Source organism: Mobula hypostoma, chromosome 10, assembly GCF_963921235.1.
Source record: "Mobula hypostoma chromosome 10, sMobHyp1.1, whole genome shotgun sequence".
NCBI lineage: Eukaryota > Metazoa > Chordata > Chondrichthyes > Myliobatiformes > Myliobatidae > Mobula > Mobula hypostoma.
The window spans coordinates 82,144,067-82,160,897 of NC_086106.1; the positions used below are offsets into that span (position 1 = coordinate 82,144,067).

Sequence of the window (16,831 nt, forward strand, 5' to 3'; positions counted from 1 at the left end):
TCCCACTGGCCAGTCTGAGAATGAATCTCTGCAAGTCCACAGGGGAAGGCAAAAGCCCAGTACTGCAAGTCTGAGTCTGCGGGAAGCTGAAGACAGCCTGTCATGGGGTTGGAGGGCTATGTATGTGAGAGGGTGGGAGGGAGGAATAGGCCTTGTTTTGCTGCTGTTGTTTGGTTGCTTGTTACATTCAATTTGGTTATGTTCTGTGTTCTTCTGCCAAGCATCGTGGGCATGCTATGTTGGCATCAGAATGTATGGCAATACTTATGGGCTTCCTCCAGCACCCTCTCGGGTGTGTTGGTTGTTAACACGAAGGATGCATTTCACTGTATGTTTCAATGTACTTGCAATAAATAAACTGAAATATTGAATCGTGAAATGGTTCAATGATATTATCAAAGGCTCAGTGAAAAAACGAGTAAAATCTGCACCAACATGTGGAATTCCTGGCTGATTGGGATAATACTGGGAATCACAAGTACATTCTTTGAGAATGCACAGAAGCCGAGTCAAAGGTGCACACACTACTCCTTAACTAAGACCTGTTTCCCCTCTAGAATCTCCTGAAACACGAGTAACAAAATCTGCAGGTCCCATACTGTCTCACCAGCCAGCTCGGAATACAGTACACAGAAACATTTCATCCTCAGACCTAAGGCATTGCAAAGGAGGATGGGGCAGCTGGCAGGTTACACAACAGAACCCAGGGGATAGTGACTAAACATTGCTCCTCGAACAACCAAAAAGAGAAGTGGGATTTGATAGGGATTGCTGCTGACACCACTGTGGTTAAAGAATTTTCACCAACGGTTTCATCTCAGAAATTGAAAGAACAGTTTAAAAGTTTGCAGATGGCACAAAACTGAGAAAGAATATTTAATATAAAAGGGGAAAAAAGCTAAAAAAAAATTATAACTAAAAATCTTTCAGTACTTGGTATATTAGATTCAACAGGAAGTGCTGGGGTTACTCATGAAGGCAGGCAGCAACAATGGAGAGAGAATTTACATTGCAAGTTAATGAGCTTTGATCAGCTGAGTATCTGAAACATTGTTTTTTTTCCCCAGATTTCTGCAAATGCTGCTTTTTATTTTTGCTTTTAAATTGATTTAATTGTTATTTAATGGTGACACTAGAGAAGGGGAATATAAAGGTCCAGTAATCTAATCACAATCACAGCAGGATAGGTCCTGGACCCAGCACATAGAGGCAACCATGAAGTAGGAACATCAGCATCTCTATTTTCTTATATGTTTAAGGAGATTTGGCATGTAATCATCAGAGATTATAACAAACTTCTACAGATGTAGAGTGGAAAGCATTCCAATTGGTTGCATCACAGCCAATTGGCAAGAATGCAAGAGGCTACAGAGAAGAGTGGAATCCGCCAGTTCCAACTCAAGTACAACTCTCCCCACCATGCAAGAGGCAATGTCGCAAGAAGGCGACATGCATTAAGTATCCCCACCACCTCAGGGTTCAACAAGCAACATCCCAAACATTACCCATTTGTATTCACTCTCTCAGCTTGCACTAATGTCACTGTTTATTTTCCAAAGAACTCTCATTGTGTTTCTATCCTAGGCGTACTATACATTGACAAATATATTTAAAAATGAACCTTAAAACAGAGGTGCCAATGAATAGAGCCATCAAGGAAAGCGAAATGAAGATCAAATCCCAGTGGGATGGAATTGCCAAACAGAGAAACTATTGCCGGAACTTGCACATTAACTCAGGTTGACTATTCAAAACAATAAGCAGTTCCAGTCTTCATGTTTGAAAAAGGTGTAGAAACACTGCACGAGAAGCAAAGAGGTTCACAAAGGACGGGAGATGTATTTATTAAGACCGAATTAGAAGGAAAAGGACGAAGAGCGAGCGACCAGAGACATCTTTAAATGATCATGCAAGAGTTGGACTTTGGTTAGTACTTTTCCTTTACAAATCCAACTGGTACTAGAGAGAAAGAAAAAAAGACTGGCTACGTCCAAGGAGCAGAATGCTCGAGGAAGTATGGAATAGAAAGACAATGCAAGGTTTGAAGGGGAATAGGAGTAGGCGATACCCTTTAGATGGGGCGAGCAGCCTCCGTGCAGCTGACTTGAAATAACTCAATCCACATGATATATTCGCTTCATCAGGCGAACCTGACTCACAGCTACCACTGGTTGAGCGGGTTAACTGTTCAGGGAAAGTACACGATTTAATGTTTAAACAAAAGTCATACGCCCGGAAAGTACAGTTTCCTCCGTCCCACCCCGCAGTAGAACGAAGGGGGTAGAGGAATAATCAGTGTGCATTGGAGTGACCCAAATAGGTACCGTGGGTGGGCGGCGTAGGCAGTGAGCCGCGGGAAGAAATAACACGCTCTCTCGCTTGCTACCATTCCGCGACGCCCCAACGCTGGACAACTTGCTCAAACTAAAGACAGCGCAACCTCCGCCGCCCATCGGACCGCACTCTCTCCCTTCCGCTTTCCTTGATGCGCTGGAAAGTCCCCGAGATGTTCTGTGAAGCCGCAGTCATTACATCCGCCCCTCATTTGTGTACACGTGATTGGCTTTATTAAATAACACTGGCATATTGGGACACAGTAAGAAGTACTTTGAAAAGGTCCAGCTTAAAAGCTGTGAGTAATTCTTGTGAGATTTTTACTTTTATGAATGATAGTAAATCCTACCGTTAAAATACAATTATATAAAAGTTTAAATGCTGGAATTCCCGCCTGCTCCGGACAGTTACTAAATAGCACCTGATGCTGAGTAAATTCAACACTTCTCCCTTTTTTTAAAATCAATTAGGTCAAAAGTCAAGTGACAAGAGATTCAGTGTGGACGGTGTAGCCTCCGACCAGAGCTAGTTCGTGAAGAATGGACGGTGAAGCCCCGCTAATACCCCACTCTACCCCTAATTTGCTGATGTCGCCGACGCTGGAAAAAGTTCCTCAGCTCCAGCGCCAGGATGCAGACAAAGGCATCACAACATCGGAAGCTGTTTTGGGGTAAGTTATCAGAGAGGCTGTTCTCCCTATCTAGAGAGTTGAATCTATTCCTGAAGCCGGAGTTCGGACATTAAGGTCCCAGCCTCGAATTCGGACGCCGTAGGAATCTTGCCCAGGATCATTACGATCTGACCTGAACAGAACAGGGTTTCCACTACTGAAGAGTTGATGGACGGAATATCGAGTAAACCCAGGCTTGGATCTATGTGAAGCCGCCTATAGTCTAATAGTCTGCTGGCGTTTTCAGATGCGCTTAAAATGATCGTTTATGTGAATTGTGAGGAAACACTCTGCAGTGTTTTGACCATTATTGGATAACACTGCAGAGTACCTTAGCTGTCGAGAACTGATAAGAGTAATACATCTTTTTAATCTTCTAAATTTACAGAATTTAATGTATCAAGAAATAAGAGTTCTTCATTAAATGCTAAAACTAAATATCCCAATTTGTAGAACATAGGGTGACGCGTTTTGATGTCGTTGTGGCAGTTGATCTCTGTTTGAGAAAGTTACTGAATATTATTGCGTTCAGAAAGGTTATCGAATATACACGAGGGTAATTTAACTCATGTAATTATACTGGCGTACCTCTGAAGCGTCTATTTATCTCTGTGAATTTCCCTCCCAGGCATTTTTCCTTTTTTGTGTTTGGTTTCTCTTTGCAGAAACTTGGGATAAAATTAAACTCACTTGAATACACAGTTCTTAGTAGTTTCACAGAAAAGGATGGTGGTTTAGTCATTAATAAAGTTGGATAAGTATCTCCTCCAAGTTTGCACTTTTGTTTAATTTGGACCATTTATTTTAATAGTAAATATCTGTTAAAATGAATTATCACTTTCAGAGTGTATTGCAGTGTTTAAACCTGTATTTCAGGTGCTTCTAGATCTACATTTTTTAAAAGAGGGTGTAGGTGCTGCTGACAAAACCAACATTTTGTCCTCTTTTGCTCTTAAAGGTGGTGGTGAGCTGGCCTACTGAGCTGTTGCATTCCTTTCTGGTTGAACATAATAACTAGAGGACTTGATAAGGGAATTTCAGAGGGCACTTACAAGTCAAATACTGGGGCACTCATGTCTAGAGTGGCTTAAGTTCAGAATCTGTAAAAGGACTGCAGATTTCCTTCATTGAGGAACATTAACAACAAACCAGTCTCTAAGCTAGTCTCAGTTATCCAACAACAAATTAGAATGCTATGAAGTGGGAATAAGACAATAAGACAAGACATAGGAGCAGAATTAGGCCATTCAGCCCATTGAGTCTGCTTTACTATTCCATCATGGATGGATTCCACTCAATCTTTGATGCACTGACTAATCATGAAACAATCACCTACTGCTTTAAATATGCACATGGACTTGGCCTCCACTGCAGTCTGTGGCAGAGCATTCCACAGATGTGCTACTCTCTGGCTAAAAAAAATTCCTCCTTAACTTTGTTTTAAAAGGGTCACCCTCAGTTTTGAGGCTGTGCCCGCTACTTTTGGACACCCCCACCATAGGAAACATCCTCTCCACATCCGCCCTATATAGTCCTTTCAACATTCGGTAGGTTTCAGTGAGATTCCACTTCCCCCCCACCCCCCCCCACCATATTGTTTTAAATTCCAGTGAGTATGGGCCCAATGCAACTCATACGTTAACCCCTTCATTCCCTGAATCATCCTCTGAACTCTCTCCAATGACAACACATCCTTTCTGAGATATGGTACCCAAAACCCTTAACAATACTCCGTGCGGCCTGACGAGTGTCTTATAAAGGTTCAGCATTATTTCCTTGCTCTTATACTCTATTCTCCTTGAAAGAAATGCCAACATTGCATTTGCCGCCTTTACCACAGTCTCAACCTGTAATTTAACCTTCTGGGAGTCTTGCACGAGGACTCCAAAGTCCCTCTGCACCTCTGATGTTTGAACCTTCTCCCCATTTCGATAATAATCTGCACTATTGTTCCTTTTACCAATGCATCATCGTACGTTTCCCAACACTAACACTTTTTTGACATTTCTACCAATTTGTCTAAGTCCTGCTGCAATCACATTGCTTCCTCAGCACTACCTATCCCTCCACCTATCTTCGCATCATCTGCAAACTTTGCCAGAAGACCATATATTTCACTATCTAAATCATTGACAAACAATGTGAAAGGCAGCAGTCCCAATACTGACCCCTGAGGAACACCACTAGTCACTGGCAGCTTACCAGAAAAGGCCCCTTTTATTCCCACTCACTGACACCTGCCTTTCAGCCATTCTGCTGTCCATGCCATTATCTTTCCTGTAACACCACAGGATTTTATCTTGTTAAGGAACTTCATGTGTGGCACCTTATCAAATGGCTTCTATAAAATCCCTTTACAGAAACCATGATGACTTTGACTTATTTTATCATTAGTCTCCAAGTACCTTGAAACTTTATCCTTAATAATATACTGCAACACTTTCCAAACTATTGAGGTTAGGCTAACTGGCCTGTAACTTCTTTTCTTTTGCCTTCTTCCCTTCTTAAGGAGTGGAGTGACATTTGCAATCTTCCAGTCCTCCAGGACCATGCTAGAATCAAGTGATTATTGAAAGATCATGACCAATGCATCTATTATCTCTTCAGCAAACTCTGTCAGGACTCTGGGATGTAGTCCATTTGGCCCAGGTGATTTATTCACCTTAAGACCTTTGAGTTCACCTTTGTAATAGCAATGGCACTCACTCCTGCTCACGGACCTCTGGCACACTGCTAGTGTCTTCCACGGTGAAGACAGATGCAAAGTACAAATTAAGTTCATCTGCCATTTCTTTGCCCCCATTAATACCTCACTAGCATCATTTTCCAGTGGTCCAATATCAACTCTGACTTCCCTTTTTACTCTTTCTATAAATGATTCTTTGTCTTGATCCAATGTAAAAACAAGTGTGGTAGTCAATTGTTTCATTTCATATATAACTGAAGTCTCTGACAAACATATAAAGAAATTGTAAACTCTTCTCTGTTTTCTGCAAAAACTTATTTAGATTTTAAAATTTTCCTTTGAAAATGAATCTTAAGCTCTTTTGAGTATAATGTCTTTCTTTAGGCTCATACCTTCCATTTAGAGATGAAAACCAGACGATTATATTTTGAAAAATCATTCACTAAAGATTATTTGTTTTGGATTCAATCAAATCTTAGAAGATAAAACATTAACTGATATGGTGACATCTGGGTTTACTCTTGAGACACCATGGATAAGGTTGTAAAATAGGTATTCTTTTAGATTTCTCACTTCTGGTTTTAAGAATTAAAATGATATTGTCAAATCAGATATTTGCACATGGCAAAACTAACCAAACTTCAGTATCATCATCGTCATGTGCCATGCAGTATTCATTTCCAGTTCTCTGGCTGCTGTCTCCATCATCATTTGTCTTTGTCTTCATCTTGCTTTCTTCCCTTCAATCTTTCCCATAATTACTGTGTATTCTAACTCCTCTTTCCTAATCACATGTCCAATGAAGTTACGTTGCCTTTTCAGGATCTCATATATTATTTCTCTCTTTGTGTTTGCTCTGTTCATGACATCCTCATTAGATATTTGTTTCGTCCATGATATTCTTTGCATCCTCCTCAAAAACTACATCTCTGCTGCTACAATTTGTTTCCTCATGTTAATAGATATTGTCCAACATTCTGAGCCATATAACATAACTGGATAAATGTAACATTTCAGTACACTGGATAAACTTCAGTATATCAACAGTATATTCAGCCAGGTAACACTTTTATTAAACTGGATAAAATCAAGGATGAACCAGAAGCAACTCATATCCACTTTGAGCCTATGAAAAATATTTGGGGTTTTATAGAAAGTTAAACCTCCTGAAACATGTTTATAATAACTTCCAATAGAAGTAAACTGTCTTGTACCGTGTTGTGGTATCAGTCTGATGAAATACATGCACTGAAATAGCAGGCAATCTTTTCAAGTTGGGGGTTGAAATCACACTACGCTGTATTTGTAACTAAGTTTTAATCGTTTCACATCTTCAGTTTTTGCTACTTTAACAAAAGATTGAACTTGTTTAAAATTAATATGTTTAGATCATGCTGAACTGAGTATGTGCCACACCAAGAGACAGCTGTGCAAAAACCACAATGAAATATTTTGTTCTCCAGCAGCTGTAAAGGGGATATTGGGTATTCTTGTTGTCAGCAAAAATATGAAGGCATTGGCAGTTTGTAAACAAAATGTTTGGCAAAGCGAGATTGCCTGAAAGTCCATGAGTTTTAAAGACTAGTCTTTATTTTAGGTCATTCAACCATGTTTTGGATTTGCTTTAGAAACACATATGAGATCTATGTTTTTTGCAAATGTTGTCTCCCCTGTGTAGTATGATAATGTCTTGGATGTTTGAAGATACTGGAGGTATGTAAATTTAACCATACCTGAGCTTCTCCATTTTTATTTCTTCACTTCATAATAATGGAGTTATTCAATAAATGTATCAGCAGATTTGCCACAGTTATAAATTTTATAAACCTTTTAGATTATGAGAACACTCAGTCCTCTTTTATTGTCATTTAGAAATGCATACATGCATTAAGAAATGATGCAATGTTCCTCCAGAGTGATATCACAGAAAACAGGACAAACCAAAGACTAACACTGACAGAACCACATAATTATAACATATAGTTACAGCAGTGCAAAACAATACCATAATTTGATAAAGAACAGACCATGGGCACGGTATAAAAAAGTCTCAAGTCCCGATCGACTCCCGTCCCTGATAGCAGGTGACAAAAGGGAGAAACTCCTTGTCATAAACCTCCAAGGCACCGACAACTGCCCAAGCCTTGGAAGCAGCCGACCACAACGGACACTGAGTCTATCGATCCAAAAACTTCAAGCCTCCAACCAGCCCCTCCGATACAGCCTCCCGAGCGCCATCCTCTGCCGAGCGCCTTCGACCTCACCCCGGCTGCCGAAACGAGAAAAGCTGAAGATTCGTGGCCTTCTGCTCCGGAGATTCTGGTTACCACACAGTAGCAGCAGCAGCGAAGCGGGCATTTCAGAAGTTTCTCCAGATGTTCCTCTGTACTGTCACATCTGTCTCCATCAAATCAGGATTATGCACGGTCCCCTACTTGACAGATGACAGATATCATTCACCGGAGAGGCTGCGCGCGCTGCATTGTGCTGCCATCATTATTGTTCTATGTTTAATAATTCTGACATGCTGCATTATCATATATCCAATTCATTACAGTATTTACCTATTACCATAGGCTGAAAGTATTCACATGCTAAGATTCAAGTGCTTTTCCTCCCTGCTTCCTGCTGGCTTAAGTAACAAATAATGTTTCAGCTTCTAAATAACAAAGAAGCAGAAGCAGAAGTTGCTCATTCAGCCTAGCAAAGCTAACTTATTCTGGGAGGAAGGACTTCTACCAAAGTTGCATCTCCCGCAGTATCCTCTTGTCCTTACATGTTCTTATTATCCAACTATCTAGTAACCTCTGTAATACAAAATAGTCATAGTATTCATGGGTAGGGAATTCTAAAGTGATATGAGAAAACCTACTTGCATTAATAACTCTGTCATTCTGTTGTTTGAAAATGACACATGCATTCTTCAAAATTGCCTTTTTCTTAGAAAATCATCTTTTCTGTATTTATGCTGTCAAGCTACCTCAGTTTATTATGTTAATAAAATCACTAAAATAATGGGAATACAACTTTAATCTATTGATTCAGAACAATTGCTTCATCCAGAAACCAAGCCAGCAAATCTTTATTTCAACTCCCTTTCCAATTCCCACATAGCTCTATTTGGCCTTCTCCATTGACAGAGTGAGGCTGAATGCAAGCTGGAAAAACAAGCCTCTGTTTCCAACTGGTGAGTGCACAACCCATTAGTATGAACATTGTAGTTTCCTATTTTGGGTAACCCACACTCTAAGTAGATTCTTTCTATGCTCTCAGCTGGTTCAAGATGCCTTTTACCTACTCAGTATGCCTACTGGGTCATCTATTTCCTTCCCATAGCTCATTCCAACTGCCCATTATCCTCCCTTATCTGATTCCATATCACTTCTTTACTTATCAGCTTCTAGAATTTGCAGTCCTCTGTTGTCTCCTCTTATCACCTTCCAGCTTCCGTCTCTACCTTCAGAAACCCCTTCCCCCTCCCGGCTCTATCTCCATCACTTCCGATCTGCTTCTACCTGTTGCCCCAGTCCCATCAGCTTCTGTCTCTCAACTCCACCCGCTCCCCTCTTCACCTGGTTTCCCCGATTTCCTGCCAACTCCTGCCCCACCTCTCCTCTTCACCTCTTAATATGGTTGTCTCTGCTCTACACTCTCAGTTCTGATGCAGAGACTTGACCCAAAATGTTGACTATTTCTTTGCTGTTTGTCTGACTGATTTCCTCCAGCAAATTGTTTTTTTGGGTCCAGATTACAACATATGCTGACTTTTATCTCCAGCCCTCATTGCACTCCTTTTAGAGTGAGCCCACCCCACCCTGGGTTAAAAATAGACCAATCTGTGGACTGTTTGATTGGCAATGCATATATGGTTTATGAATTGTAAACATATAAAATGTGAAATAAGCTTCATCAAGAAGTTAAGATATGCTCTTGTAGTACTAAGTAGCCCCACCCTGTTCTCTTGAAATCCCACAGTCAAGAGAGGCATAGGTTGGGTTGCTCTTGCATCAGATAAGTGTTTGTTTTCTGATAACGTTCTGAGTGATCACCTCTCTTTTGTTAACCTCCTCCGCCCTCCACAATGTTTACTTTGTTACATTTTCATTCATTTCCATGCAGGCTAATTCTTGCCTATTTTGTGAAATATGTATTTTCCTCTCATGCCTCATGGTCTTCACACTCTGTTTCCACCTTGCTTTGTATTTACTGTAAATATGAGTCAAATTTGCTTGGTGTCCTTAACTAACTCATTTGCATGTACTGTAATTGGTTGAAGTCCCAGCTCCTAATCTTCTGATATTCCACAAACTACAGCCAGCCAACTGGTAATTGGACTGATTTATTCCTATTTTTTGATCCTTTTCCTTCCACTAATATGCAATTCATAATTAATATTTAACCCAAATTCCATGAGATCTGAACTTGTGCAATAGCTTCTTGTGTGGCAACTTACTAAGTGCATTTGGAAATGCAAATAAACTCCATTCGCAGTTTTTCCTGACTGTCCTTGCTGATAAACCGGACTTTCCTTTCATTAATACATTCTTACTCTGCTCTTTTAAGTTACTGTTTGATTTCTGCACTTCATGTTGATTAAATGATTTATAATTTTTGCCTTCTCTCTGCTTCTGATCCTAAATAGTGAGATTTCATTTCTTCTATTTCAATCTGCAGGGGGATTCTAGAATCTAGGAATTTTTTGTATTTGTAACATATGTAGCACAAGGTGTAGATTATTTAGTGCTTTGCCATTTTAGTTGCATTAATTTTTCTAAATGTATCATCATACTTGAGGATATTTCTATCCTGCTTTAATCAGCCTCTTTGACAATGACCTAACACTTCATAATAATGCAAATAGATCAATTTTTTGTCTCTATATAAGTACTTCTGTTTTCTTGCAAATATTTCACATTTGGTTATACTATTCTTAGTTTTAACATTTTTCATGAAGTCACCAAATTATCTTCCTATTTCTACCCAAATATTTGTCTGTTCTACAGATAGTCGTTACCTCTCATTGTTAGAACTTAACCTTTCCTGAAATCTCCTACACCTCTTCTTCTGCTTTAATCACTTGAAATTCAATTGATTGTGTCAACCCAATAGATTGCTTCCAGTGACACATTTAACCTTCCAAATTGACTGTCCCTATGTCAATGTGTATGTGCTTCCAGCAACAATCCAGAAATTATTACCATTGGGAAACCTCGTTTAAAATAGATTATAGCTTATCAAAACTGGTTTAGCAGAATCTTGCTGTAGGTTCTACTTCTGTCCTTAGTTCCTATGTGGTTCCCGTCTAGATTTTTCAACTCGTCCTCCCAAGTTTTCCTCATGCTAGGATACAGGAACTTTAGCTTATCGAAACATAAAAATCTACAGCACATTACAGGCCCTTTGGCCCACAATGTTGAACCTACTCTAGAAGCTGCCTAGAATTTCTCTACCTCATAGCCCTCTATTTTTCCAATCTCCATGTACCTATCTAAGAGTCTCGTAAAAGACCCTATTGTATCTGCCTCTAGTACCTTTGCTGGCAGCGCATCCCACGCACCCACCATTCTGTGTGGAAAAACTTACCCCTGACGTTCCCCTTGAACCTACCTCCAAGCACCTATTATTGTGTTAGCTATTTCAGCCCTAGGGAAAAACCTTTGGCTATCCACACGATCAATGCCCCTCAACATCTTTACACCTCTATCAGGTCACCTCTCATCCTCCTTAGTTCCAGGGAGAAAAGGCCAAGGCCAAGTTCACTCAAACTATTCTCATAAAGTACACCCTCCAATCCAGGCAACATTCTTGTAAATCTCCTGAGCATTCTCTCTATAGTATCCATGTCCTTCCTGTAATGAGGTGACCAGAAGTGAACACAGTACTCAAGTAGGGTCTAACTAAGGTCTTATATAGTTGTCATCTTACCTCACGGCTCTTGAGCTGTATAGTACAAGAACATGCCTTATGGTCTTACAGCCTAAGAAAGCAGCTAGTTACAAGGCGCAATCCTTAAGGATCAATAGCCTACAAACCATTATCACTATTCATTCCATTTCTACATGTTTCTTTCAATAAACATATTTAACAATGTCAGATTCGCTGTGATTTTGTCCATTTTTACTGGTCCATATCTCCCTCATCTTCACTCTCAATGTAAATAGTAGGTGTAAATACTTTATGGACAATTATGGGCTTCACTTTAGAAATATCTATGATCTCAGTCCAGTCTCAAATATTATCTACTTGGGCCATGGTATAAATGGACTCTTTGTAATTTCTCACCAATCTTCATGTTAGGACCATGTGCTGTTATTATTTCCCCAATGCCTCATCTTCAGCCTGACAGGAAATTTGAGTACATGAATTCTGTAATGCAAACAAAACAACTTGTTATCTATTGTGTCATTATTCTTACTCTCTTTGGATTAACTTTGCTTCCAAATCGTGCTGAATAACATTTGACAATATTTGAGTATCCTGTACACCATCCTGTACACAATTTTAAGCTCTTAAGGAATGTGGCTGTGTTCTCAGATATGCTGCAGATCAGCATTTCCTGATGATTGATTGGCCTTCCCTCACTTATCTCATCAATATCTTCTTTAATTTGTAAACTTGTCTTCCAAATTCCTCATTTGAAACTGAATAAGTGAAATTGTTCTTTATCCTATTGCTCTTCATAAAATGACCTAATGATAGCATGAACTGTAATCTATTGTCTGATGTGACTTTTTCCTGAAGTCAATGTGTGACAAAGATGGAATTTAACTCTTCTGATAGGGTGTTCTGCAGTGGTAACTCCACATATTGTATTACTAATTATTCTAAATGGCTGATAATTTAACATGTTATCCTTATCTGAATCATACTCTGTGCGACTCCTTTGTCCACTGATCTCCCTCCTGGTAATTATCCCTTCCTGTAGAACAAGTGTTCAATCTGCCAGTACACCTAACCTTTACCAGTATTCAGGACCCTTAGTAGTCCTTCCAGATGAGTTGACACTTCACCTGTGAGTTTCTTGGGGTCGTCAATGTTCCTAGTGCAGCCTCCTGGAAGTTAGTAAGACCGCTTTGTTGAGCACCTTCATGCTGACCATCACAAATGGCAGGATTTCCCAGTGGCCATCTGATTCAACTCAACTTCTTATTCCCCTCTGACATATCAGTCCACGGCCTCCTGTAATGCCTCAATGAGGCCACATTCAGGTTGGAGGAGCAATACCTCATATTTTGTCTGGGTAGCCTCCAACCTGATAGTATGAACAGAAACTTATCTAATTTCTGGTAATTTCTTCTTTCTTCCCTTTCTCTCTTTTTCTATTCCCCATTCTGTCTCCCCTCTTTCTCCTTCTCTTCTCCACACCGGCCCATCACCTCCTACTGGTGCCCCTCTTCCTTCCCTTTATTCCATTGTCCTCTGTCCCCACCTATCAGATTTCTCCTTCTTCAGTCCTTTACCTCTTCTACCTATCACCTCTCTACTTCTTACTTCATACCCCTTCCCTCAAACTCCCACCTGCCCCCATCGTGTTGTATCACCTATCACACTCCTTATCCTCCCCCTACTTTCATATCTGGCATCTTCCACCTTCTCTCCAGTCTTGGTAGATGGTCTTTGCCCTAGACACTGACCGTTTATTCCTCTCCATAGACACTGCCTGGCATGTTTTGTGTTTGTTCCCCAAGATTTCCAGCATTTGTATAATTTCTTGTGTTTAAATTATCCTTAGTTATTTTACAATAATCTAAATGGAGCTACTGGCTGATCCTATTGGTCATATCCACAAACAGGATGCAGCTTTAGGAGATCGCATTCTGAACTCCTGATAGTTTGCAGATCAACTGACATTGTTTTCAATATCCTTGTCTATGTAAAACCGATAGACAAACTCACAGCTTCATATCCTGCATTCATATTTACTGTGTGTAAATATCCTGCTTCAAGTTGCTGTATAATTTGCTTTGCAATTCCTCCGGAATCTTTACCCTGGGATCCTATTTTATCCAATGGTGATATTTGGTGAATTATTCATAGCATCTGAGGAAATGACATGATGTAGATTTTCATTCAGATCTGGGTCTAAATGAGTCCATTAACTTAACAAGTACTCATACATTTCCATTGAGAACCAACCTTTGTGCGGCTCTGGTTATTTTCACTGTGATAGAGAAATTATCTTCTACTACTGATCACAAAATAAATCTTTCACTGTGTATTATGGCTCCTTCATAAGTAGTTTCAGTGAGGTGTTTGCTGTTGCATCTTGGTTAATGTTCTGTGCTCAATGTCACAGCGGTACTGGAGCAGTTGGAGCCCAAATCTATATCCTTGGCATCACCATTGTGGGTAGAGCTGACTTTGGCTCCAGAATGGCTTGTGTTTGGAAACCAAATGTGAGAAGTAGCGAAACCTTGTAACTTCAGATATAATTACCACAAGACACTTGTCATTCTGACATTTTACTTTTGTAAGTAGCAAAAAAACAGTATACGCATTAGAGAGCAGTCAGGCTTGTTAAGAGCGGCAAGAAGAACATCCAACGATCCTGGTGTTGGGACTCACTGTGTTACTTGTGTATACCATCTGTTGTGCTTTAAAATTCTGTGCCAGCAAAATCTCTTTAGTATCTTTACAGGCCAGTTCTAATGAAGTAGGTTTCTTTCATGCCTCCTCTAAAGTTGGATCTTGCTTGGATTGGATATGCACGTCCATAGATCTGCACACAAACTTACCTCAGAGCTTGCAATCCAAGAATGCGTCAAAGCTGCAATGCTGTGTTAGTATTTTGAGAATGATTGCATAATTATGAATCATTTCTCCTGACCTCTTATTACGTGGTTGAGATTTATGATTAGTGGTTTCACATTTCTTTGCTGCTTTTCTATTCCTTTAAGTAGGACATTTTTGCCCACAATGCTTAAGTAAAATCTGGCAATAGTGCACTCCATCTGGCTGTATTTTGGGTGTGAGGATGTATGTCTTGTATTTGCATCTAGCTTTTGGCGGTGGACTGCCGCTTTGCTGGATTCACTGGCAATCATTTTATTTCCAGTGCATTTTGTAGTTGTTAACCTTATTCCCTTAGTCAGTATATAACATCACAAACTCATTGCAATTAGTTATGAGTTTCACTGATTAGCTTTAGAAATACTGTCATGTTACCATTCAGCATTATCAACAGCCTTGTTATCTTGATTGGTTTGAATCCTTGCTGTTACAGCCTGTCTGAACTCAGTGAGTTTTAACACAGTCCATGGGTTGAGTTTATAGATACTGTATTACTGTATGCACACGTGAAACAAGGAGCAGCTCAAACTATGTATGCAGTTAATTCAGGATTTAACTTTTCGTAATCACACTTGCAGCCCAGAGGGGAGTTAGTCATATAACATACTACTTAAATGAATAATTATTGTTCACAATCTGTGTTAGATGCACCACAATATTGAAAATGATGTTTATTGAGTAGAAATTAACTAGCACTTAAAAATGTAGTGCAAAGTAGTTTGAGTATTGTAGCTTTTGAAAGACGGGGCACTGGGAATTTGTTGTTTAGCTGTGAAGTAGACTGGATGCTGAACAGATATTCCACAATAGAGCTCGCAGTGCTGTGCTTGAACTTGGCATAAAAAGTTATATGGTATAACACTGTTTATTTCAGTAGTGTGGGATTGAACATTTTGCCACAGAGTGAAACACAGTAACTTTACTTCTGGGTCATTTTGCCTCACTACGGAAATTCAATCAGCCGCTTTCAGATATGAATCATGCTTGTGAGTCTGAGGAGTCTGACATAAAAGTATGTCAAAACGCATCATTATATCACACCTGTGGGCTGAGATAGGGCAGAGTAGGGGGCATACATAATGTGGCTTTGCCCCGTGATGTCCATGGAAAAGCCATTGTAAGATAATTAGTTTTTCATAAAATGGCTCTGGACTCTGACCTCACTGAGCTCTCATCCCTTGGAATCCCCCATTTCTCACCACCACTTGATCTTTCTTAGCCACAAGAGTCTGTCACAACTCATTTCCTCTGTCCCTAATATCAGGCCTCAGCTCCAGCATCCATAGTTCTTAATGTGAATATAAACATGGAAAACTTACTAATGTTGATTTGGCAAATAAAATCCAAGTTAAGTGAAAATATCCCAGTTGAAGATTTGAAATTTGATTGGAGAGTTTGCAGATTATAGTCACGAGGACAAAATATTTATCTCACTGCTGGGGAAGTTTTGCATGCCCCTATTGCTGTCAATGATAGCTGCTTGCACTGGAGGTGACTTTTGCCCTCTCATCCCTCCCAGATATCCTGAGTTTACAGTGTTACTCATCGTGCTCATTGTGTTGTATGAATGCCTAAAATAATGCCTCCATTTGATGATCTCCGAGTGTTAAACAATGTCTTTTCTTTAGAGGGAACATTGCAAGGACACCAAACGAGCCATTCCAAATACAAAATGGGACTGAATTGGGAGATGAGGAGAATGTGACTTTTATCACAGAAAGCATGAGTGTCACTACAGCAGATGAGGAGAAGCTACTACTTCTGAACAAGAACACTGAATTGAGACGCATTAACCAAAAGGTATCTGCCCTCTTGCACTTCTCTATTTTTGTTAAGGAACTTGTATATATGAAGTTATCTGCAATGGAAAAACTCTATTGAGCAAGACCCTGCTAGAATTCCCCTTTGGTGTAAAAGTACAAGACAGAAAAGAATTTATAATTAGCAAAGGCTTCTTCACCACAAATTAATCAAGCAATCACAATGATATATCTGTCGTGATTTGCAGTGATAATTGCTTGCCCCTTAGGTGTCAATGGTATTTCCAGCATCAATGAGGGTAGGTTTTATTTAAATGGATGTAATTATATAAAATATTTGACATAGTTTATTGTGTTTAATGTTGAAGTTTTGTCTAATTTTAGTAGGTTCTAATTAATTCTATATGCAAAATACATTTTAAAATTAAAAGTTTCAGGAATCTGTTAGATGAAAGTGCACTTTTGAAGTTCGTACTCTCTTTCATTCATGGTTTGAAAAGCAAAAGTGAGGTAGTTGTCCTTAGTCAGTTAAAGCTTTAATTAGGTTCAACTTGCATACTAATTAGTTGTGAGATCCCACCTCATGAAAGC

General features: G+C 39.6%; 1 protein-coding gene across 2 annotated transcripts in view; it reads left to right on the forward strand.

The window, feature by feature from the left end:
* The first annotated feature begins 2,411 nt into the window (after window positions 1–2,411).
* Window positions 2,412–16,831, forward strand: part of si:ch211-153b23.7 (TNFAIP3-interacting protein 1) — a 39,563-nt gene continuing 25,143 nt past the window's right edge. Inside the window, exons 1-3 of one of the 2 annotated variants that reach the window (XM_063061383.1) lie at window positions 2,412–2,632; window positions 2,805–3,004; window positions 16,109–16,280. In XM_063061383.1, coding sequence (XP_062917453.1) covers window positions 2,874–3,004; window positions 16,109–16,280 — 303 coding nt within the window. In that variant the 5' untranslated portion in view covers window positions 2,412–2,632; window positions 2,805–2,873. Of the gene's footprint in view, window positions 2,633–2,804; window positions 3,005–8,844; window positions 8,878–16,108; window positions 16,281–16,831 lie in introns of those variants that run through there. The other variant, XM_063061384.1, reaches the window with a different exon arrangement.